The 26,422-nt window shown below is 46.1% G+C and overlaps 1 protein-coding gene across 1 annotated transcript in view; it reads left to right on the forward strand.

The window, feature by feature from the left end:
- Window positions 1-16,011, forward strand: part of sema4ab (sema domain, immunoglobulin domain (Ig), transmembrane domain (TM) and short cytoplasmic domain, (semaphorin) 4Ab) — a 375,735-nt gene extending 359,724 nt beyond the window's left edge. The window contains exon 14 of the mRNA XM_056298286.1: window positions 14,745-16,011. Coding sequence (XP_056154261.1) covers window positions 14,745-15,577 — 833 coding nt within the window. The 3' untranslated portion in view covers window positions 15,578-16,011. The remainder of the gene's footprint in view (window positions 1-14,744) is intronic.
- The last annotated feature ends 10,411 nt before the right edge of the window (window positions 16,012-26,422 follow it).

The following is a 26,422-nucleotide window of genomic DNA, read 5'->3' on the forward strand; positions in this document are numbered from 1 at the left end:
GTCGCAGTATCTTCACTATGAAGCAAATTCTTGATGGCCTCCTTGCAAAAGAAAAGAAAAGTTGTGTCTCTGCTGAAGAGAAACAATCTAAGAGAGTAGCTCGACATGCTCCAAGTACATCTAGGACTTATGATGCAGAGTGCATATTTTGTCAGAAAAACAGCAAATATTCCAAGAGACAGAATACGAGAGAAGTACTGGTGCAGTGTCGAGAACTGCGAGCTGATGCAAAGATCAGGAGTGCAGCCACAAAGAAAAGGGACAGCAGAATCCTTGCCATTGTGAGTAGAGACCTTGTAGCAGCTGAAGGGCACTACCACAGGTCATGCTATAGACTTTACACCAAAGAAGAGGTTTCCAAAGGAGAGGTTGCCAGCAATGAAGATGATGATGCTGCAGCCCAGTATGAAGCTGCTGTGAATAAGGCATACAATGAGCTGTTCCTCTTCATCAGGATGGAGCTTTTTGGCAATCATCAAGTGATGACAATGACTGATCTCTCTTCTAGACTGGTAGCTTCAATGAACTCCCAAGGCATTGCCCAAGTCAAGGAATCAACCAAGAAGCACATAAGGCGAAACCTGGAGAGTGAGTTTGCTGGAGCCTTGCAGATATTCCCTGATGAGAAAGGAAAATTCCTCCTGTATCCCGATAACTTGTCCATGAGGGAACTTGCCAAAGAAAATCAGTCTCTCAAAAGGGAGCTGCAGACCCTGAAAAGTGTCAGTGCACAAGATGTTATAGCCAAAGCAGCCATCAAATTGAGAGCAGACATTAAAAGTCAAGATGTTCCTCAAACCTGGCCGCCTGAAGTCAAACCAGAAGCAGAATGTCCTACCATTCCAGAGTCGCTCATTATCTTCCTGTACTCTCTACTCACAGGCTCAAATGATCCTGATCATGCATCCCAGAGAGTGCAGTGCCTTCTGCAGTCATTTGGCCATGACATAGTATATGCAGTGACATGTGGAAATACCAAGCCTTCCAAGCACATTGTTCTGCCATTCAGTGTCAAATCGTTGACAGGAAATGTAGAGTTGATAAACATCCTCAACCGACTTGGTCACAGTGTGTCCTATTCACAGATGGAAGAGATCAACACTGCCCTGTGTCTCCAGAAACTCTCATCATCAGGGAGTGGCATTGCCCTTCCAGCTAACATCCATCCTGGCATATTCACAACTTTAGCCTGGGACAATATCGACCGTCTTGAAGAAACTGTCAGTGGTGAGGGAACATCTCACAGAGTCAATGGGATTGCTGTGCAAGCAAAGCCAGTCAACCCACTTCCTGTCCAACCCATGCCCACTTGTCCCAAAACAAAGAAGAGAAGCATTGATGGACCCCCACCAATGTTACCAACTTACAATGCTGGACAACGGGTAGGGCCACCACAAAGCAAAAAGTCAGATGCCGATACTGCAGCCAATACTAAGCTTGCCAGAGAGAAAAACCTTCTTTGGGTCCTAGCACGCATGTCACAACAAGAAGAACAGTCAGTCAGCAGCTGGACAGGCTTCAACATCCTGACTCGAGGAGAGATGACGGTCATCCCCGACAATATAGGCTATCTGCCTACCATCAATGCTCCAGCGACACAAATGTCTACTGTCAACGAGGTGCTTAACCGGTCACTGAGCATCTTGCAGTGCTTAGGCCTGAGGAAGATTGTCTGTGTCTTTGACCAAGCCCTGTATGCCAAGGCTGTCGAGATCACATGGAAACACCATGACAAGTTCCATGATATCATCGTTAGGCTTGGGGTATTCCACACCATCTGCACACTGCTGGCAATAATAGGAAAGCGTTTCCAAGATGCTGGACTCAAAGACCTCTGCATTGAGTCTGGCATGATTGCAGAAGGCTCGATTGCTGGTGTTATGGATGGCCGCAAGTACAACAGGGCAGTGCGACTACACAAGCTCCTGTATGAGGCTCTCATGCGACTGACCTTGAATGGTTTCCTGTCCTGGTTGGAAGAAACTCACAGGAATGACATGGTTCACCTGAATGAGACACTGAAGACCATTGACAGCCTTGGGAAAGAAGTCTCACAACATGCTTTGAAGGAGGTCCTCGAGAACAGCTCTTGTACACGCATCATGGATCTATTTGAAGTCTACCGTGAGTTCCTTAGAGGTGGAAATGGCAGCCTCTCGAACTTCTGGATGTCCTATTTGGACATGGTTGAAATCTTGTTGGGGCTCATCCGAGCATCCAGAGAGGGAGACTGGATGCTACACTTGGCTAGCATTCGAGCAATGATCCCATGGTGCTTTGCTTATGACAGGATGAATTATGCACGCTACTTCCCCTACTACTACGCCCAGATGTTTGAGCTGCCCATCACACACCCAGATGTGTACACAGAATTTATGGAAGGAGGCTTCTCAGTCCAACTGGGCTCCACCAATCCCTTTGGCCGAATCCCTGTTGACCAAGCTATAGAAGAAACGGTGAACAAAGACACCCAAACAGCTGGAGGGACAAAGGGATTCAGCTTGAAGCCAGGAGCTGTGACCAAATATTATCTCACAGCTGAGTATAGAAGCATGTACCTCAGACAGCTGAGAGACCTGACAGGTCAAGGCAGGTGCAAATGGTCTCATCCAGATCTAAAGAGTCCAAGGATCAAGAGAGATGAAGCAGATGTCCAGTCTCTCATGGACCTTATGGAGAATAACTGGCTCAATCCTATGTCCCCTGATGAGATTGATTTGGTTAGCCTCTCCACTGGCAACATGGCTCCACCTGATGTGACCATAGATCTCTTGAGAGCTCTTGAGAAAGGAGAAGAGGCCTACCAAGCATTCCAGCAAACAAGGTTAGATGCAGACCCACCACCTGTGAAATTCCACGACAAGATGACCAAGCAAAGTCTGAAAACATTCTCCAATGTCAGCACAAAACAAGCTCATGGAAAGAAAGCACAGGATGTGGTTCTGAAGGCAGATAGAAACCTTTTCAGTCACATGATCCTGGTGGCTGAAAGCAGGAAGGTGAATCTGAAGGATGTCCTTGCCTACCCATTGGGCCCACTACCATGGGCACTGGCAAATGCTGATGGGTCCTTACGAAAAACAAACAAGGCTGCACTTGCCAGAGAGCTTGAAAAGAATGTATCTCCTGCAGAAGACATCCCAATCCCATCTACTTCCATCATTGATGGGATGAGCCTGGTCCAAAAAATGAATGGCAACAACAAAACCTTTGCACAGGTGGCAGAGTCAGCCTTGACCCAGGTCCTCCATGAGGGAGCACAGAGTGGGAGGATTGATGTTGTTTTTGATGTCTATCACCAGACTTCGATCAAAGATGCTGAACGACTGAACCGGGGTGGAGACATCACTCTCCAGTACAAGAATCTTGCAGGGGGACACCACGTCCAGCAGTGGAGAAAATGTCTGTGCAGTTCCTCCAACAAGACCAGTCTCATCAAGTTTCTGGTGGAAGAGTGGAAACTCCCATGATACAGAGCTATGCTGCATGGCAAGGTGTTGTACATGACCTGTGAGGAAACCTGCTACAAGTTGACAGAAGATGGGTGTGAGGAAGCAGCAGAACTGCACTCCACACATGAAGAAGCTGACACCCGTCTGCTCCTGCATGCATTGCATGCAGCAAATGCGGGCTCAAAGTCAGTTATCATCACAGCTGAGGACACTGATGTCATGGTGCTTTGTCTTGGCTTCAAGAAGGACATCACCTGTCCCATCTACCAGAAGTGTGGGACTCAGAACCGCACACGGTTTGTCGACATCACCAAACTGGCAAGTTCACTTGGAGACAGCATCTGTGACAGCCTAATTGGCTTACATGCCTTCACAGGCTGCGACACTGTCAGTGCATTCGCTGGTCGAGGGAAGCTGAATGCCCTGAAGATAGTGAGAAAGCACACTTCCTGCCAAGAGACTTTTAGTCAACTGGGACAGACATGGAATGTGAGTGATGAGCTGTTCCATAAAATTGAGCAGTTCACCTGTCGGATGTATGTTGCTAATAGCAGCACTGCTGAGGTGAACAAACTGCGTTACCAGCTCTTCTGCACCAAAAGGGGAGAGGTTGAGTCCAGCCAGCTGCCACCATGTAGAGACTGTCTCTTTATGCATGTTCAACGAGCCAACTATCAGGCAGCAATATGGAAGTGCTGTCTGCAGGCTAACCCTGTGGTGCCAAGCCCTACTGAGTATGGATGGACAGACGATGAAGGCAAGCTGGCCATTTACTGGATGCGCTCCCCACCTGCACCAGATGTGGTCTTGGAAATGCTAACATGCAAGTGTGTGCATTCATGCAAAATGCCAAGCTGCATGTGCCTGTCAAATGGACTTCCATGCACAGACATGTGCAGGTTACAGACCTGCAGTAACCAAAAACAGCAGGATGGTCCAGAACTGGACTTTGAACTTGGGGAGTCAGATGATGAGAGAAACGAGCAGTTTGATGAATGACAGTGTGATGATTCTGATGGTATTACTGTGGTAGTAGTCTATTGATGCACAGGATGTTGATTCTGGACTTGGTTACCCAGAGCTTGATAACAATAATGTAACCATATTCACATATACCCATTACCCTACCCATTACCATTACATATACCCACTAATGATATGGGATTACATGTATCATTGACTAAGTATATGTAAATGTCAATGTTGTTTAAAATATTAAAATAGTTCATTACCTCACTATGGTATTCCTTTTTATCATGTATTTTGATTGTGTATTTAAACAAATGTATAGAGACCAGTTTGTGACCTAACTGGCTTTGGTCTAGTTCTCATTTAGGGCTCACAATCACCTCACACAATGAAATAGTATGGGTATATTATACATTTCCTGAATCTTTACAGTCCTGTGAGTATTCCAGTGTTTGTGTTTTGTGTCCCTGATATTCCTAGATGCCACAGGGCTAAAAGAAAGTATATAGTTTAGGCGAAAATTGCAGAGAGATGTGTGTTATTGACGGGTTGAAGAGCTCAAGTGACCTCTATATTTGTGAGAAATATCCACAACAGGGCTTGAATGAAAGCTAAGAAGGTCCCCTTTAAAATGATACCAAAGACAATATTATAGAACATTGAAAAATGTCCTGACCATGAGGCTAAACCAGGATATGCACCAGCGTCTAAAATGCAATTTAGTTTAGCGGGTGGTTAACTTCATGAGCTGATAACTGTGATACAGCTGCCACTCAGGAATGGTTATCATACCAAAATATCATCTACAGACATGGATCCTTTCAAAAATTATAAGTAAGTTTTGCCACCTTGAGTGTACCGAAATATCGTCTGGCCCATGGACTATGCAGCGTGGTCAGACAGAACTATACTACTATAATGACATTCATCTATTTTGGAGACAAGTAGCGCTGAAACCAAAAAGTAGTGTATGCGTGAGTGAGTTCTATGAGTACCGGAATAGCAGGAATATTCTACTGCGTTCGGTTTACCATGCCTCCAAACATCAAACAAATTCAGTTCCTTCATAAAATGGTGTATCGTCTTCCTGGACTTACTGTGGGTATCATCTAAACCAGTTGACCTGTCTTTTGAAGGATCTAACGTACAGTTAAAGTCACCAGCTATTATGTATTTCCCAGGATGATTTGAAGCAGTCAAAAACAGACTATCATAGAATTTAGAGTCATCTTCATTGGGGCCGTAAACATTTATCAAAGTTAAGGTTTCAGATAATAACCTACCCTGGACTATAATATACCTCCCTGCAGGGTCCTTAACTACATGCTGTACCCGTAATGGAACCGATTTATGAATTAGTATCATAACCCCTCTAGCATGAGTGGTGTAAGGAGCAGACAACACTTGACCCTGCCATCGTCTTGCTATTTTGGGAACATCCTCATCCACCATGTGTGTTTCTTGTAAAAAAACGATTTTTGATTTCAAGGATTTTATCCTGCTCATTACCTGCTTCACCTTTGTGAGTTTGATCAAACCCCTACAATTCCACCAAGTAAATTTTACCTTGCAACTCTCTGACATTGATTCCGGTATGTTATATTAGGAACCGTAGTGAAGAAGTACTTTGACAAACCACACCCACTGATGAAAGAATAAATAATAAAATGAAACCACAAAAACGCACCCTCAACCCCATACGAACCTAAAGTCCAGGAACTCTGGACATCCCCTCCCATCCCACGTTTAACTAGCGCTAAAACGAGTTTCTCTACCTTTTCTTTTCTCCTCGCTCCAGTACGCTATCTTACTTTTTCTAAATACTAATCCCACATAACCTCAGTAATGAACTGTTCAACGCTTACAACATGTAGGCATATATAAAATTAACCACCCGAACACATACACAAACCTGGAACCCGTGCATGTAGACTGGGAGACGAGGAGAGGGAAAAATCTGTAGCCTGGTCACAAGAGTCCGCGATGCATTGGGCCTTCCTTCCTCCGACAGGCGCATAAACCGATGATGACTCTCTCTGTCCCTTAGGTCTAGGCCTACTTGGATGTGCCCACGTCATTTCGGCTGGTGCTTGGACATTGTCTCTCATTCAGGGTTAAGTGCATTCCACAAAAGCTGAATAGTCTAGCTATAAACCAGACTCCGTCCTGTCCAGGTAGAAAAATAAAGCCTAAACAAAAACAAAATGGCGACAGTCCGAACACATAGCTACATCTTTCGTGTAAATGGAAATAAAATAAAATAAAGTGAGCTTAATAGCCAACTGCATCAGTCCTTATCCGAGGGATTGAATAAACCGCTCCACTTCTGCTGGGGTTTGAAAGGTGTGGGGTCTCTCGTCGTGTGTTACCAGGAGCCGGGCTGGAAAGATGATTCTGTGCTTGTGGATCCCCGGTCTCTCAGCTTCTTTCGGACCTGATCGTAGTCGCGCTGCATCTTGTGCACCCCAGCAGAGAGGTCGATGTGAAAACGGACCGGCGTGTTCTTGTAAAGGACCTGTCCCTTGGTTTTGGCTGCCTTTAGTACTCGCTCCCTGTCCTTAAAGTTCATGAACCTCATGATCAATGTCCTTGGACAACCCGTGCGAGAGTCTACCGGAGCGCCGATTCTATGAGCCCGCTCCACCACCAAGCCCTCCCGCGGATCCATGTTCAGAGCCTCCGGCAACCACTTCTCCAAAAATGCAGGTGCATCCTGGCCCTCTTCTTTCTCCGGTAGGCCACCAACCTTACGTTATGTCGCCGACTCCTGCATTCCAAGTCCTGCACTTTGTCAGTAAGGCTTTTGACGGTGCTTTCCAGCGTGCTAACTCGGGGTGTTAGCTTCTTAACGTCGTCCTCCACGTCAGAAATCCGTTGTTCGGCCTGTTCCATGCGGCCCGTGCATTCCTGTATTTGTTTCTTTACATCCGCAATTGTCGCTTGCACTCCATCAATTTTCTTGTAAAGTCCACTTTTCAAAGACTGTATGGCTTTCATGATATCTAGGTTGCTATTCTTATCTGTGTCTAACATTTCGTCATCTTCTTCCTCGTGGTCGTCTCCTTCGTTAGCCATATTTTCAACCTGCATGGCGTCGCTAACCTTCTCAGCCTCTTCCTCGTGTCGCGATTTCCTTTTCTCCTTCTCTTTTTCTCTCTTTGCCTTTTCTTTCGGATTTTTCCCTGACATTTTAGTTCTGGGTACTCTTATACACGTATTGCGTGACTTTAGACAAGATTCGGATTAGTATTGTAGGATTAATTTACACGGTAGCTGCAGAGCTTGAGATGTGCGACCCCCTAGTCCCTCGCCATAACCGGAAGTCGCCATCGTCACTTCTACTCCTTGCATCCTCACCACTCCACGGTCCTCCCTTTCATTCACGCATATGTATTCCATCCTGCTCCTACTGACTTTCAGTCCTCTTCTCTTCCGTGCATACCTCCACCTCTCCAGACTTTCATCAACCTGCACCCTACTCTCGCTACGGATCACAATGTTCTCCGCAAACATCATAGTCCACGGAGAATCCTGCCTGATCTTGTCCACCAACCTGTCCATCACCTTTGCAAACAAGAAAGGGCTCAAAGCTAAACCTTAATGTAATCCCACCTCCACCTTCAACCCATCTGTCATTCCAACCGCACACCTCACCACTGTCACACTGCCCTCATACATTCCTGCACCACTCCTACAAACGTCTCTGCCACTCCCAACTTTCCCATACAATACCACACCTCCTCTCTCGGCACCCTGTCATATGCTTTCTCTAAATCTACAGTGAGAAAATATAACTCCTTCTGGCCTTCTCTATACTTCTCAATCAACATTCTCAAAGCAAACATCACATCTGTGGTGCTCTTTTGTGACATGAAACCATACTGCTGCTCGCTAATCGTCACCTCTCCTCTTAACCTAGCTTCTATTACTCTTTCCCATATCTTTATGCTGTGGCTGATCAACTTTATACCTCTGTAGTTGCTACAGTTCTGCACATCGCCCTTGTTCTTGAAAATCGGTACCAGTATGCTTCTTCTCCACTCCTCAGGCATCCTCTCACTTTCCAAGATTGTATTAAACAATCTAGTTAAAAACTTCACTGCCATCTCTCCTAAACATCTCCATGCCTCCACAGGTATGTCATCAGGACCAACTGCCTTTCCACTCTTCATCCTCTTCATAGCTTCCCTCACTTCCTCCTTACTAATTCAGCGCACTGCCCTATTCGCTATCGCCACATCATCCAACCTTCTCTTGCTCTTAATTTCTTCATTAATCAGCCCCTCAGAGTACTCCTTCCACCTTGTCAACACACTCTCCTCACTTGTCAGCACATTTCCATCTCTATCCTTGATCACCCTAACCTGCTGCACATCCCTCCCAGCTTGATCCCTCGTTCTAGCAATCGGTACAAGTCCTTTCTCCTTCCTAAGTGTCTCTTCTCTCATACAACCCACCATACACCTTTTCCTTTGCCACCTCTCTCTTCACTTTATGCTGCATCTCCTTGTACTCCTGTCTACTTTCTTCATATCTCTGTCCCACTTCTTCTTTGCCAACGTCTTCCTCTGTATACTTTGCTGTACTTCCTCATTCCACCACCAAGTCTCCTTGTCTTCCTTCCTCTGTCCTGATGACACACCAAGTACCTTCCTAGCTGTCTCCCTCACTATTTCTGCAGTGGTTGCCCAGCCATCTGGCAACTCTTTACTACCACCTACTGCCTGTCTTAACTCCTCCCTGAACGCCACACAACAGTCTTCCTTCTTCAACTTCCACCATTTGATCCTTGGCTCTGCCTTCACTCTCTTCCTCTTCCTGGTCTCCAAAGTCATCCTACAGACCACCATCCGATGCTTCCTAGCTACGTTCTCCCCTGTCACCACCTTGCAGTCTCCAATCCCTTTTAGATGGCGCCTTCTACATAAGATATAGTCCACCTGTGTGCACTTTCCTCCACTCTTGTACGTCACCCTGTGTTCCTCCCTCTTCTTGAAATATGTATACACCACAGCCATTTCCATCCTTTTCACAAAATCCACCACCATCTGTCCTTCCACATTTCTCTTCTTGACACCATACCTACCCATCACCTCCTCATCACCTCTGTTCCCTTCACTAACATGTCCATTGAATTCTGCTCCAATCACCACTCTCTCCTCCTTGGCTACCCTCTCCACCACATCGTCCAACTCACTCCAGAATTCTTCTTTTTCTTCCATCTCACACCCAACTTGCGGGGCATATGCGTTGATAACATTCGTCAATACACCTTCGATTTCCAGCTTCATACTCATCACTCTGTCTGACACTCTCTTCACCTCCAACACACTCTTGACATACTCTTCCTTCAGAATTACCCCTACCCCATTTCTCCTCCCATTCGCACCATGGTAGAAGAGTTTGAACCCACCTCCGATGCTCCTGGCCTTACTCCCCTTCCACCTGGTCTCTTGCACACACATCCATTCCAACATTACCAATCTTTATTTATTATTTTTCCGTTTGTTGGCGGAAATCCAGAAACTTTCCTCATATCGCTTCTTAAATGGTCAGGAGTGATGATGTTCATGGGTGAGTCGCTTTCTGCCATTTCTGATATTGTAATATTAGTGGTTAACGTTAGCACATCGAACGTGAAATTGTGAGTCAGACTCAGAAAGCTTTATTGTTCATCAGAGGTGACATTTTCACATGTGGGTAGGCCAAGGCGAGAAGGGTTGTGTCTAGATAGTAACCCTGGATTTGCGAAACTCTCGCCGAATCTTTAACCTAACATAACATAACCAAACAGGGAGTCACATAGTTTATTGTCGCGGTGTAGTGATGCATGGTTTAGGGTTTTTTTAATACCTGCACCTGCCCGACCCGTTATGAGAGCCAATCTGCCCAGCTGGATCCACTAAAATATGTTAATTAACCACCTGAACCAGACCCGACCCACAAACCTCCAAAGTTTAGCCTATAGGCTACAGCAAAATAACCAGTTTTGCACTATTTCCTTTTTGAGCTGTTTGCCCAGCATAACACACTGATTGCAAGCCATAGCCTATTTTGTAGTAGCCTAATGACATCTGGGTATAGGCTGCTAAATAAACAGACACATTTTTCCAAATGGTGTTCTTTATTTTTGAATAGCAGCAAAACAAGTAACGACATTAACTCTTTCTCTCTCCTTCTCTCTCTCTCTCTCTCTCTCTCTCTGTCTCTCTCTCGCTCTCTCTCTCTCTCTTTCTCCCTCTCTCACACACACACACACACACACACACATCATCATCATCATCATCATCATCATCATCGGCGGTCGCTCGAAGTGAGTATGACTGTCCTCTCCATTGGGTTGTCTACTTGTGGGTTTCAGATGGCTGTAGAGGCCGATACACGATCCACATACTTTGGTGCAGTGTGGACAGGGGAAAGTGGTGGTGTTTGGTGATGGTGGTTGAGCCTTTTTCTCTCTCTCCTTGCGGTGCTGTCACTTTCTCTCTGAGGCACAATGGAGTTCCATTTCATGACTTGCAGCGCCTCCCTGCATGGATTTCTTCCAGGACTGCCTATCCAGTGCAATGCGTTCCCAGTTGCTCGATGTGATGTTGATTTTCTTCAGACATGTCTTGATATTGTCCTTGAAATGTTTCTTTTGCCCACCAGGAGCCCATTGAGCTTCCTTCAACTGGGAGTACAGGATCTGTTTGGGGAGACGTTTGTTGGACATGCGGATGATATGGCCTGTCCATCTGAGTTGGTGCTGCATTATTGTGGTGGTGATGCTAGCCATGTTGGCTCCTTCCAGAATGCTGATGTTGGTGCGTCTGTTCTTCCAGCTGATCCTCAGGATCTTTCGTAAGGATCTTTGGTGGTATTGTTCCAGGGCTCTCAGGTGCTTGATGTAGGAGGTTCATGATTCTGCTCTATACAGCAGAGTGGGGAGAACAGCTCTGTAGACCAGGAGTTTTGTTTGGGCCTTTAGGTCTCAGTCCTCAAAGACTATTTTCCGAAGTGTGGCATAAGCACCACTGGCACAAGGAGGGCAATGGTTGACCATAGACTCGCTGTCAGCTTTTGAGGAGAGAAGGCTGCCAAGGTAGGGGAAAGTGATCCCCGAGATACTTGAACTCCTTCACTTGAGGCAAGAACTCATCCCCAACCTGGAGGGAGCAATTCGCCATTTTCCGGTAGAGGAGCATGGCCTCAGGCGAGGAGGTGCTGACTCTCATCCCGGCCATTTCACACTCAGCTGCAAACCGCCCCAGTGCGCGCTGGAGGTCGTGTTCTGATGAAGCCAAAAAAAACAAAAAAACACATCATCAGCGAAAAGCAGACGTTCCCAAAATGGACACACTCCTCACCTTGGCTGTGCCTTGAGATCCTGTCCATGAATATCACAAACAGAATCGGAAGCAAGAGACAACCTTGGCGGAGTCCGACACCCACTGAAAATGTGTTTAACTTTGTGCCGAGAATTCGGACACAGCTCTCACTTTGGTTATACAAGGACCAGATAGCTTGTAGCAACTGCCCCGGTACCCCATACTCCCGCAGTACCCCCCACAGTGTGCCCCGGGGTACACGGTCGTAAGCGTTCTCTAAGTCCACATGTAGACTGGCTAGTCAAACTCCCATGCCCCCCTCAGCACTTCCGCAAGGGTAAAGAGTTGGTCCGTTGTTCCACGGCCAGGATGGAATCCTCATTGTTTCTTCTGGATCCGAGGTTCGACAATTGGTCAGAGCCTCCTTTCCCGCACCCTAGAGTAGACTTTCCCAGGGAGCATGAGCAATGTGATGCCCTGTTAATTGGAGCACACCCTCCGGTCCCCCTTTTTAAATATGGGAACCACTAGCCCAGTCTGCCACTCCACAGGTACTGTCCCCGACCTCCACGTGACACTGAAGAAGCGTGTCAAACAAGACAGCTCAACAATGTCCAGGACCTTCAGCATCTCAGGGCGAATCTCATCCACACCCGGCATCTTGCCACCGAGGAGCTTTTTAAAAAAGTTATTTATATTAAAAATGTTAAAAAAGTTATTTATATGAAAAAGCATTTGAATTGTTTGCAATTAGAGGGGTGTTGTTTACATGTATTTGCATTTGAAAAAACGCATACTGCCAAGAAAATGGCGATTGTTTATATTGTTTTAGTTTCCGTTTTCACTCTGTCTGTGTAAGATGGTGTAAAGAGCCACAGTAAACAGCGAGTAAAGCTTACTATGACTCAAGTCATCATTTTGCAAGAAAGAGTTTAGCTAGTTGGATAGCTGCAGCTTATACGATGTAGTGAAACAGAATGTTAGTGACGGTGAGGTTGTACTGAGCACATTTGCTAAGAAGCAGAACTCCATTGGAGTTGATGTTCCCGATGGCTTCCTTTCCTACAGTGCCCTTCAAGAGGCGTTGATCCCGGCCAACCCTGGCCCGACCGTCCTAGGAGAATAATCATAATATTATCCTCCTTGAGGATTCTTGACAGTGTCTAATCTAAGAAGGCATAGGAGGTCTCTTTTACTTCCTCTTCAGAGTCTAAAGTAGGGGCACATGCACTTACAACTGTTGCCATCTGTTTGTTGACAAGCACTAGACAGATGGTCATGAGATGCTCACTGATCCCCACAGGAAGTTCAAAACAAGTGGCTGATGATCTGGTTCCTGATGGCAAATCCAACGCCATGAATCCTAGGCTCATCCGCAGATTTTCCTTTCCTTCAGTTGTCCTTCGTCTGCCCGTCGGGTTTCAGAAAGTACAGCTATGTCAATCTGGCGTCTCTTCAGTTCTCTAGCGATGATCGCGGTTCTCCTCTCTGGTCTGTTACTGGTTGCACTATTCATCAGTGTACGCACATTCCACGCTCCAAAGTTCATGTTTCTGTTTCTGACCACATGTAGTAAACCCTCTGGACATGGTAGTCCAGTCAGGAGGTTTGGCAAGCTATTTTTAGAGCATCTTTTCTAGCCCCTTCCCCAGGTGGGGTGAGCAGAGTGGATCCTAAAGAGGACTGCACAGTTGTGGGTATAGCCACCAAAGGACTCTTTCTACCTCATTCCAAGAGCCCAGCGACTGAATCTAGCACCCACCACCTGATGTGCCGGCTCATGACTAGGGGCTTCCAGACCTTACAATGCTGCCCCCATCGCCACTTGCCGGTTGCCATAGAACTTAATCCGGGATGTTAGGGTGGATTCCTTTTATGGAGGATGCCTGTGCGTGACTTTGTTTAACGTAGAGAGACTGGTGCAAGGACAGCCACCCCATGGTCCTTGACAGATCTGGGTCAGGATCCAGTGGCATGGAGTCCAAGACGACTGGTGGCCAGTTTCTGCTGCAGCCTTCATTCGCCTTCCCAGCCATTGCGATGCTTCCCTAAAGTCAACCATCTTCCTCTGCCTGTTCCGCCATTGAGGTCTTGGTTGGATTGTTCTTTGTCAGGGACCTCCCCCTTGACCTTACCGCTATGGGCAACCCTACCAGGAGCATAGCTCCAGCCGGCATTGCTCTTGGGATCTCAGGACCATGCAAGCTTCTCCACCTTGACAAGGTGACAATCCATGGAGTACACACACACACAAGCCTCTTCTTTCTGACCAAAAAGAAAAGAAAAAAGAAAAGTGTTTTGCCAGTGTAAACAAAAGCTATGGATACCACTTAAGGAAAAAACTCGTAGGTGAAGCCTCAACAGTGTAAAACACATGCAATGACCAAAACCACAATTGCAAATTGATGAAAAAGCTGCTTGCGTGGGTTAGTGTGTTTGAGAGAGAGAGAGCGAGAGAGAGAGACAGGCAGACAGACAGACAGACAGAATGAGCGAGAGAGAGACAGAGAGAAAGGGTGTGTGTGTGTGAGAGAGACAGAGAGAGAGGGAGAGAGGAGGAGAAGGCGGACTAGTAATTCACAGCCTAGCCTATTGCACGCAATGTTTCTGTGAGTTATGTATAACTTATTCGGAGTACTGCTTTGTCACTTTTTGACCCGCCCGACCACTGGGGCAACCAGTGGTACCCATGGGTTGTGGGTTGAGTCGCACATCACTATTGTGGTGGCTTAGTGGTATTCAAAATGTTTTATTGCGACATGTTAGATCCCTTAGTACCAACAACTGTTCAAACATATCAGCATGGCAACTGAGTGTATCTATTATTGTGCCTTAGTTAAGTAGTAGACCAGTGCTGAAGAATCGCTGTAACTGCCAGTATAGTCTGCACACTTTGATTACTTATTATGCCATATTCACTTTGCAATATTGCCACAGTAATGGACTGCATCCCATAGTGTTTTTTGAAGAGACTGGTAAGAAGTAATCTGTATGCTAGCTTTCTGTCCTTCAGGTGAATTGGTATCTGTATCTCTGAATGAAGTGGTGCGACTGCAGTGTCCAAAGATGTCTCACCTGGCCGAGCGTCTCTGGGAGCGTCCCAATAGTCGCCTCTCCTCAGATCTCTACCTACAGCTGAAGGATGGAAGCCTGCACTTTGTGGCCACTCCAGCTACAATGGGACATTACCTGTGCCTGTCTATTGAGAACAACTACCAGCAGACCTTGGCCATCTACCAGGTCAAGCAGAAGAGCAGCCCCACACCGCAAACCCCAGCCACGTACTCTCGCCCTCAGACCCGGCCCCTGCCCACCACACAGGCAGCTGTCAGGCCAGGGCAAGGACTGCCTACCTCTTTAGGGACCTGGCCTGAAAGGACAAAGACAAGGCAAAGACAAACAGAGCCTACATCAGCCAGTGAGTCACAGGTCACCACGAGGAAAGCAGGCAGGAAGTGTGCTATGTGGTTTGATGACTTGGAGGACAAAGATATGGAGTTGCAGCATGGAGAACACCTCCTTTTGCCTCGGGGCTACAGTTTCCTGACAGAGCTAGTGGTTGTGTCAGTGCTTCTGACTCTGTGTGTCAGTGTTATGATCACCATGGTGCTGTACAGCATCAGGCAGCAGTGTCACAATCAGACAGCCCCGCAAGCTAACACTCCAGTCAGGGACTCTGATCAGGGCACCCCAACTGAACAAGATGCCCTCCATGAATGCCAGTCACCTTACAACAGCAATAGCAAGCGCAATGTACAAGTAATGCACAAAGGCAAGATGAATGGAGTGTTGTGCAACGGTACACCCAGGAGCCCTAATGGACATCTGCCCAACATTCCTTTTTGAACATTCCCAGACGCAATTAAACTAACATGGGTGAGACCAGATAAGACCTTTTCCATCACTACACAGTATTGCATATTCATTTACAAAAGATGAGTCTTCTAACTGGCCTACAGACCAACCACGAGGTACCCTATTTGTGGACTCTGGTGATCCTCAGGATCAGAATCAGATTTATTGCCAAGTACAAGAACATACAAATAATTTCTCTTGGTATGTTGGTGCAAGAGGGAAAAAATAAAAATGAAAGTAAGGCGCAATAAGGCGCAATCAAAACACCAGAGTTGAACATGAGACCATGTGGCAGGAGCTGTATTTGCAAAAAAGTTAAATCAGAATTTTTAGAAGTTATTTACAGATTAAGAGTTGTTTACAGGGTAGTGCAGGCTTTATGCAAGGTGTCCATGTACATAGAGCACAGTAGGGAAGATAAAAAGGGGGTGGGTGGGTGGCAATGTCAGGATCTGTGGGTGTCTAGACAAATTGCTGTATGTGAATAAAAATGTATTGTTTTGGGGATAGACTTTGTTGTGTTAATAAGCTGAAGCACATGGTCTTCATTTTTCTGAACGTATGTGGTTTGTGTAATTTTTTTCAAGACGAGATTCCACTGACTGCACATTTATTCTCAATCGCGTGACTTTTTCATTGACAACAGCTCCGCCATGTTGGAGGACAGCTGGACCTCAGCAGCCACTGTTCACACTGGACTTGTGGGCTGTGTTTACAAGAACGACATTTTAAGCGAAAATCTGACAAACGTACGTAAATAAAACGTCGCAGTTGTGATCCACTCTTCGAAAAACAGTTTGCAAAATACATTTTACAAAGTTCTGGCCTAACGGCGCAAAAGATCAGATTCAAACCACGGAAACAGCGCAGAATTCAACCATAGTAAAATATGAACCACGAGGGCTGTTGTGAATGAATCACATTCTGTTACGCAGACTGTTTAGAAGACGCTTAGCGTCGCAGTGACAGCAACACGGTATGCTGTGGACTGGAGTCCTCCAACATGGCGGATGTGTTGCCGTCACGTGATATGTGACGTAATATGAGAATAACAAATAAATAGTTGCGTCATTGAATATTTGTAAACCATAGTGTTGGATACACAAAAGGCATTGGGGGATTACAGAAAACGTCCATAAAGGTATTGATTCATCCAACCAGTCTCTCTTTAGGTATTGTATTATTGCTTTTCTAATGAAATCACTAACTAAGCCACGCAGTACTTCACTAACAAGTAATACTTGACAGAAATATGGCACAACAGCATTCTGGTTTACACTACAATTGATCCATAGAATAATTAGATTAACATCTTGGCTGTTAAGAGAGTAAGTTTAAAAGTGTAAAGACAAGGCCGTCCGGGTAGTGGAGTGATCTATCCCGTTGCCTACCAACGCGGCGATCGCCTGTTCGAATCCCCGTGTTACCTCCGGCTTGGTCGGGCGTCCCTACAGACACAACTGGCCGTGTCTGCGGGTGGAAACCGGATGTGGGTATGTGTTCTGGTCGGTCGGGGGGGGGCTGGGGGGAATAGCGTGATCCTCCCACGCGCTGCACCCCCCTGGTGAAACTCCTCACTGTCGGGTGAAAAGAAGCGGCTGGTGACTCCACATGCATGGGAGGAGGTATGTGGTAGTCTGCAGCCCACCTGGATCAGCAGAGGAGGTGGAGCAGAGACCGGGACGGCTCGGAAGAGTGGGGTAGTTGGCCGCGTACAATTTGAGAGGAAAAAGGGGGGAAAGAGTAAAGAGTGGTTTATAAAAGGGCGGTTTACTTTAGGGCAGCAGCAGCAGTATTGGGGGCATCTTTCTAGCTCAGCCATCTATTCGTGTGAAATGGTTATAAACAAATAACCAAAATTGGTATTTCAACTCTAGACCCCCCCCCCCATTGTACTTGGCCAATTACTCCACTCTTCCGAGCGGCCCGGTCGCTGCTCCCCCTTGTCCCCCGAACAGGCATCCCGACCGACCAGAGGAGGCGCTAGTGCAGCGACCAGAACACATACCCATTACTCACATCCGGCTTCCCATCCGCAGACACGGCCAACTGTGTCTGTAGAGATGCCTGACCAAGCCGGAGGTAATACGGGGATTCGAACCGGCGATCCCCGTGTTGGTAGTCAACGAAATAGACCACTACACTACCCGGACACTTCTAGATTTTTTTAATTCTGAAAATGACACTTATGACATATGAACAGACCAGACAGTCAGTGTAATACGGGACTGTGTAGATCAGGGCAGTGGTCAGTATAGTGGCGTGCCGTCAGAACGCTGCCATGCAGGTGTAGAAAGGATGCACACTTCTTGTTGTAAGCCCATTTTTATAAACAGTCAGAAAGGCTGTTGAATATTATTACCAGGGGTTGTGAATTTGTCACAAATACAAGAAATGTTTCCCGAAGTTGCATTACAAGAAGTACAAGCTGATTTTTAGTCCAAAAATTAATTGTATTAAAAAGTTACTGAAAACTGGCTCTGAGTTGTTTTAGTCTTTAAATCAAATCAAATCAAATCAAATCAATTTTATTTGTATAGCCCAATATCACAAATTACAAATGTGCCTCAATGGGCTTAACAGCAACACAACATCCTGTCCTTAGACCCTCTCATCGGATAAGGAACAACTCCCTAAAAACCCCTTAACAGGGAGGAACAACATGAAGAACCCGAGGGATGTCTCTCCCAAGATGGACAGCGTGCAATGGATGTTGTGTTCACGCAATTTATATGATACAACATTGAAAGAGGAGAACAGAATTATAATGGACATAAAATGTATGAAGAACATGATGCACAGGATGCCAAGCAGTGTCCACATGCCAACGGAACAGTCCAGGACCCAAGCCACGTGACCAGCATCATCATGTAAAAAAAAAAACTTATATGAGGAGAGGAAGGGTAGGTAGCATCCAAATGGCGACCACCATCACCACGGAGACCTGGGAGGAGAACCGACTGCACATGCATGCAAGAGAGACTCACATGACACCATTCAAACACAGAGAAAGAGAAAGGAGAAGACATCATTCTGAGAGAGAGAAAAGACATGTTAGAGAAGAGAACAGTTTGCAATAGTCATTAGCCATAATCAATTAAGTCATCAATTAGTCTTAATCTATACTCTGTAATCTATACTCAATAATCTCGTTGGCAGAACAGTGGTTGGTAAATTCATTGAGACAGAAAACCAACCCACCATGCAGTACAGGTTGTGAAGCACTCAACTTAAAGGCAACTAATTGTAAACTAAGGCAAAAAGATGAGTTTTAAGTTTGGATTTAAAGACTCAACAGACTCTGGTTGTCTGATAGCAGCAGGCAGGTTATTCCACAACAGTGGAGCCCGATAGGAAAAGGCCCTGCTGCCACCAGCTGACTTCTTTTTAACTTTGGGTACACACAGGAGCCCTGTATTTTGAGAACGAAGTGCTCGAGATGTCATGTAAGGTTTAAGGAGATCAGACAGGTAGGATGGGGCAAGTCCATTTAGGATTTTATAAGTCAGCAGAAGCACCTTGTATTCTGATCTAACATGGACAGGAAGCCAATGAAGGGAGGCAAGAATTGGTGTAATATGGTCAAATTTCCTAGTTTTAGTTAGGATTCTAGCAGCAGCATTCTGGCCCATCTGAAGACTTTTAGTACTAGAATGTGGCAGACCTGAGAACAGAACATTACAGTAATCAAGTCTGGATGAAACAAATGCATGTATTGGAGTCTCTGCATCAGCCATGGAGAGAAAAGACCGAATTTTAGCTCTGTTACGTAAATAAAAAAAGGCAGTCTTAGTGATTTCTTTCATGTGCTTATCAAAGGAAAGGCTGGGATCAAACATAACACCAAGATTTTTGGCTACCACACTTTGTGAAACCACAGAGTTGTCGATCGTTATCGTTACTTGATCAAATTGGTGTCTGTGTCTAGCAGGGCCAATGACTAGCATCTCGGTTTTATCTGAATTTAAAAGCAGAAAGTTAAGTGACATCCAGTTTTTCACAGTAGCCAAGCAGGCCTCTAAGTTAGTGATTTGAGTATGATCATCAGCCCTTATAGGCACATACAGCTGAGTATCATCAGCATAGCAATGGAAATGTATTCCATAACTGCGTATAATTTGGCCAAGAGGTGTAATGTAAAGAGAGAAAAGTAGAGGGCCAAGTACTGAGCCCTGAGGCAAACCATATTTAATGTCAAAAAATGTTGATATAATATTATGATAGCAGACACAATGAGTTCTTCCAGATAAGTAGGACTTAAGCCAAGAGAGAGCTAAGCCAGAGACGCCAAAATTACAATTTAATCTATCTAAAAGTATACAGTGATCAATGGTGTCAAAGGCTGCACTGAGGTCCAGTAGTAGAAGCACAAAAGTGGAATCAGAGTCGATAGCCAGGAGAAGATCATTTACCACTCTGGTCAGAGCAGTTTCAGTGTAGTGACGGGGTCTGAAAGCCGACTGAAAAGGTTCATATAGATCGTTTTCTTTTATATGGGTCAAAAGTTGTTGATACACAACTCTCTCTAGTACTTCAGAGAAGAATGGAAGATTAGAGACTAGTCGATAGTTATTAAGAGACCCTGGATCAAGGTGCGGTTTTTTAAGTAGAGGTTTAACCACAGCTGTCTTAAAACTGCTGGGAACAATGTCAGTAGTAAGAGATAAATTAACGATGTCTAGCATTGTAGGTCCAAGAAAAGGCCAGAGGTCTTTAAAAAGTTTTGCTGGTAAGGGATCAAGTAGACAAGCAGTTGGTTTAGAAGCTGACACGAACTTAGTCAAAGTATCAAGAGATATAGTCTCAAAAGCTGTAATAACTGGAACTGTCAGTGACTCAGTGTGTAGCTATGAATTTAGTATGACAGGATCTGCAGGAGTAGATGGAGTTGAAGAACTAATTTTGTTTAAGATCTCATCAACCTTACTGCAGAAAACATCTAGAAATTCATGGGCTGTGAATGGTGAGCAGCTAATAGACGACTGCTTTTTAGTAAGTTTAGATACAGTGTCAAAGAGAAATCTGGGGTTATGTTTATTAATATTTATTAAGTGAGAGAGATACGCTGTTTTTGCAGTAGATAAAGCACGTTTGTATTTCAATAAACACTCGTGCCACGATAGGTAAAAAGCTTCCAATTTTGATTTTCGCCATTTACGTTCCAGTCTCCTGCAGGTCCTCTTGAGAGCACGTGTCTCATCATTAAACCAGGGTGTAGGCCTCTTTAGTCACCTAGCTCTGGTAGTGAGAGGTGCAACTGAATCGAGGAGACTAGAGAGGGCCAGATTTAAGTCACTAGTGAAATTTTCAACGGAGTAATTTACCACAGTGAAAGGAGCCAAGACTTCAGGCAGCTGCTGGCCAAATGCAGCTACAGTGGAGGAACCGATATGGCGAGTGGCAATTACATCTGTGCTGACATTAACTGGACAGGCCAATAAAGCTTCAAATCTGATGAGAAAATGATCAGACACAGCAGATGTGGTTGGTTAGACAGTCAGATCAGAAACAGCTACTCCTTTAGATAAAACCAAATCAAGGGTGTTACCACTGCAATGAGTTGACTCTTGAACAAACTGAGTGAACCCAAAAGTATCAACTAGTGCCAGAAAGGCTTTACTTAGAGGATCAGCAGCCTTATTCAGATGAATATTGAAATCAACTAGAATTAGAATCTCATCAGAGTGAGTAACAAGGACTGAGACAAATTCTCCAAATTGTTCAAGAAATAACGAGTAACAGATAGGAGGCCGGTAGAGTATCACAATTTGGACTGAGCCAAGTCTATTCATGGCTGAGAGAGATGGACCAAAAATAAGAGACTCAAAAGACTGGAATTTAGATTCAAGTCTAGAAGTCAGATTGAAAATAGATTTATATATTAAGGAGAGCTACATGGGCATAAGTATAGTCAGGTGGGGAAGCTTCATTTAAGGGAAGGAAAACATTTGGTTTCAGCCATGTTTCACATAACCCAATCATATCAAAACTATGTTCAAGGATTAGATCATTTATTGGTAAGGCTTTGGTAGACAGTGATCTGATATTTATGAAACTAAATTTAAGCGTCTTGTGGAAGTGATCAGTAGTAGGCAGAGCTTTAGAGCCAGTAACAGGTGAAAGATTAATTGGAATTAGACACCTTGTTGAGAGTTTTGGCCACCAATGCTTTGGACGATATGTGGTCACATTCTTGATAACATTAGCTGTTTGGTTTTGTAGATTATTAGGTACTTTGTCGCACATCTCACCACTACCAGTGGTAGGAATAATTACTAGATTATTGTGATTCACACATTTAGGAAAGGAGAGCTTGGGAGCAATACAGCAGGGTAGGGAGACAGTCTCAATGTTATAGACCAAGCTATCAGGCTGATAATCTACACTATGAGAAATTCCCTGACAAACATTAATTAAACTACTTGACTCCACAGCTGCACTAGATTTAAACCTAGCAGGCTCTCTAATCACCTGCAACCTGCTGAATGATAAGTCCCTAGTGTCAAACTACACGTAACAGCTATCTATATTGCTAGACAAAAGAGCGGCGCCGTCCCCAGTAGGGTGACCCCAGTAGGGTGAATGCCGTCCGCTTTCAGCAGGTAAGGACGGCCCCAGAAAGAAGGCCAGTTATCAACGAAGCCGAATCCCTGCTCATTACAGTAACGAGCCAGCCAGCGGTTCATTGAGGTGAGCCTACTGTACATCTCATCATTACCCCTCACAGGTAAGGGACCAGAGACAATTAACCGATGCCGACACATCTTTCTAGCAAACTCAAGCATTCTGACTAGGCTGGATTTTGTGATCTCTGATTGCTTCATCCTAGCATTACTGGTGCCACCATGAATAACAATGTTACTGAAAGTAGTGGTGCAGTGTGCCTGGGTTCCCTAACTCTCCCTCCGTGATGCCAGCACCCTAAGATTAGCCTCTATGTCGGAGACTCTGGCCCCAGGTAAACAGTGAACCAAGGCTGGCGAAGCTAATCTAACATTGCAGGTAATGGAGTCTCCTATCACTAGTGTGCGTTGCTTTACTCTGTCGACAGAAGTGGGAGAAGCACGATGGCCGGTAGGCGTACCAACAGGGCGGGTGAGTGGTGAAAACCGGTTTGCAGTCGAGAGAGTTGACTGCAGACCAGGCCACACGACCGGTGGCTTGCTCTTTCGAGCCTTCCCACGCCGGTTAACAGAGACAAACTCCGCTGCATCTGCCGACGAAGCTGAGCTAGTGCTAACAATAGCAGGTCTGCTGTCAGGCCCGGGGCTACTGAGCTAGTGCTAACAATAGCAGGTCTGCTGTCGGGCCCGGGGCTACTGAGCTAGTGCTAACAATAGCAGGCCTGCTGTCAGGCCCGGGGCTAAGACTATCTGGAGTGCCCGTCACGTCTAACATAATCCTAGCCGAAAGCAGCTGCTCTAACTCACGGACACGTCTCTCTAGTAGAGACAACCTGTCTGTAACTACGGAGCAGTCACCACAAGCCATCGTTTTAACGAGGTTGCTTTGACTGCGACTGTAATTGAGCTAACTGCTAAGCTAGGCTAAGCTCAAAGCTAGTAACAAACTGGGAACAGGAAGCTACCTACTAAACACGGGATTCGTATAAGAAAGAAACTAGATAATCTAGCGATAAGTGAACTAAGCAAAGAAAATAGCTAAATCAGAACAAAATGAGGAGGTTAGGGCAGAATATAAATAACTAATAAAAGAAAAATAAAAGCTGTCGATCTCACGAAGCCGCCGCTCACGAGGGCGGAAGCTGAAACAGCTGGCAGTGATCAGTCAACTCGTAACAGCATGCTTTTTGGCTCTGAGTTGTTTTAGTCTTTAACAGCATGCTTTTTTAGGTTTACTTCACAGGTACTGTGATTAACAGTGATGCCAAAAACACAAGTATTTTTCAACACCACTTATGCTAAAATCACACAATACTTCTCAGTGTCAATGTGTGTGTGTGTGTGTGTGTGTGTGTGTGTGTGTGTTGGCCCTTTGTGATGGACTGGCGGCCTGTCCAGGGTGTCGCCCCGCCTGCCACCCAATGACTGCTGGGATAGGCTCCAGTATCCCCGCGACCCTGAGATCAGGATAGGATGATGGGATGGATGAATGGGTGGATGGATGGATGGGTGGGATGATGGCATGGATAGATGGGTGGATGGATGGGTGGGGGGATGGATGGATGGATGGATGGGTGGGATGATGGGATGGATGAATGGGTGGATGGATGGATGGGTGGGATGATGGCATGGATAGATGGGTGGATGGATGGGTGGGGGGATGGATGGATGGATGGATGGATGGATGGATGGATGGATGGATGGATGGATGGGATGATGGGATGTATGGATGGGTGGGATGGATGGATGAATGGGTGGGTGGGATGATGGGATGGATGGATGGATGGATGGATGGATGGATGGATGGATGGATGGATGGATGGATGGGTGGGATGATGGGATGGATGGATGGATGGATGGGATGGGGCAGCTGTTAGCTTGACTATGGACAGTAACTTGCCAGCAGCTTCCGTTCTGCACAAGACCAGATGGTTATGTTTAGGTTGAAGCATACAGTGGCATTTCAGTCAGGGCCTTCATTAGTGAACTGTACCCCCCCACCACCACACACACACACACACACACACACACACACACACACACACACACACACACACACACACACACACACACACACACACACACTTCTCATATGGGTGCAGATAGTCAACATAACCATATTAAAAATACACAATCACACACTACATGCACTGCTGGACCAACACCAACAACACAACGGATCTTCAGAAATAACAACGCACACCACTGTGCACTGTAACAGCTGTTGCAGCATCATCATCATATCTTCCTTAATGTCACTCAGCAGCCATACTGCACACACACACGACATGGCACAAAAACAACTTCATAGAGCACAGATCTCCGCCAGGCATGTCTTCTCTTCTTCGGTGCTGCGACTTGATGACAGACCTCCTCTATTTTGCCTCCCTGGATGGAGAAAGGCCCCCTATAGGTTTAAAAGTCGTGGTTTTCATGATATAAAATGAATGTAGGTGAAAGACTTTCATTCATTCTAAAGACATAAACGGTAAGAAAACATAGCTCAGCCATGGGAAAGGTGTTATTGTAACTACAGCTGTTACCCTACCACTACCCCTACCCCTAACCCTACCCCTCGTCCAGGATCACACCCAGATTCCTCACAGTCCGAGTTGGCGTCACCACGGTGTTGTCAATGGTGATGGCCAGGTCTCGGTGGGGGCAACCTTTCCCCTGGAGGAACATCAGTTCTGTCTTGTCCAGATTGAGCTTCAGATGATGTGTCACCATCCACTCCGAGATGTCAGTCAAGCATGCAGCAATGCGTGTCTCTACTTGTGTGTCAGAGGAAGGGAAGGAAAGATCAGCTGGGTGTCATCGGCATAACAATGGTAAGAGAAGTCATGCGAGCGAATAACAGAACCCAGGGATGTCGTGTAAAGGGAGAAAAGGAGAGGACCCAGAACCGAACCCTGTGGAATGCCTGTAGGCGGTCTGCGAGGCTCCGATACAGATCCCCTCCATGTCACCTGGTAGGAGCGACCCGTCAGGTTGCAAACACTGAGGGTGCAGAGCCTGTGACACCCAGCCCATCGAGGGTAGAGAGGAGGAGGATCTGGTGGTTCACTGTGTCGAACGCAGCTGACAGGTCCAGGAGTATCAGGACAGAGGAAAGAGAGTTTGCTCTTGCAGAGTGCAGTGATTTTGTCACTGCAAGGAGGGCCGTCTCATTCAAGTGACCGACCCTGAACCCAGACTGGTTGGGGTCCAGGAGGTTGTTCTGGTGGAGGTACAAAGAAAGTTGGTTAAAGACAGCACGTTCAAAAGTTTTGGATATAAAAGGCAGAAGGGAAACTGGTCTGTAGTTTTTGACGTCAGAGGGGTTAAGTGATGGTTTCTTGAGAAGGGGGGTGACTCTAACAGTCTTGAAGGCAGATGGAAAGCATCCTGCCTGGAGGGAGGTATTGATGAGGTGGGGGAAGGAGTTCAGGTGCTATAGCCTGAAGAAGAGGGGAGAGGACCGGGTCAAAGGAGCACGTGGTGGGGCGACTGGATGTGATGAGGTTTAGAACCTCGTCGGGGGAGAGGGAAGCGATGGGATAGGGTGGGACGTGGAGAGGTGAGGGAGGGTGCAGAGGGTGGGATAGTGCAAACATCCCACCCTCCCACCAGGGCTCGAAATTAACGATGTCCCGATGTCCCGGGGCCCATAAAAAATCCTACTGGGACACAAATATATTTTGTCTGGGACAATTCCGGGACAGTGAAAAAAAATGTCAAAGTAAACTTCGAAATAGGTGTTATTTGCAAAGTCATTAATTATGAGTATCTAGACGATACTTTGTCGTTGGAATAATTTCATAAAAACGTGTGAACGGCGAAACTACAGAAGGCTTACGTTCTTGCGGCACCTCACGATAGGGCAGTCAATCGCCTGTTCGTGCAAATCATAGAATGCATTCTACGTCATCCACTCTGCCAGTGGCTGCTGCTAGACTCGCGCCAGTGCAACATTCATAGAGCCAGAGCGATAGACCATCATCAACGACAATTAAAAGAAGAAGAAGAAGTCCGCGGTGGTGTAGCGGTCTAAGCATCGGCTTTGTGTCGATGCAGTTGCCCACTGGGGACCGGGGTTCGCGCCTCGGTCTCGTCAGATCCGACTATGGCCGGACTCGATGAGGCAGCGATAATTGGCAACGCTGTCTTCGGGAGGGGGGCGGAGTCGGCTTGTGTTCGCCACATGAATGCGTCTCTGGGTGTCGGAAAAAGC

The sequence above is a fragment of the Lampris incognitus genome, chromosome 18 (assembly GCF_029633865.1).
Source record: "Lampris incognitus isolate fLamInc1 chromosome 18, fLamInc1.hap2, whole genome shotgun sequence".
Taxonomy (NCBI): domain Eukaryota; kingdom Metazoa; phylum Chordata; class Actinopteri; order Lampriformes; family Lampridae; genus Lampris; species Lampris incognitus.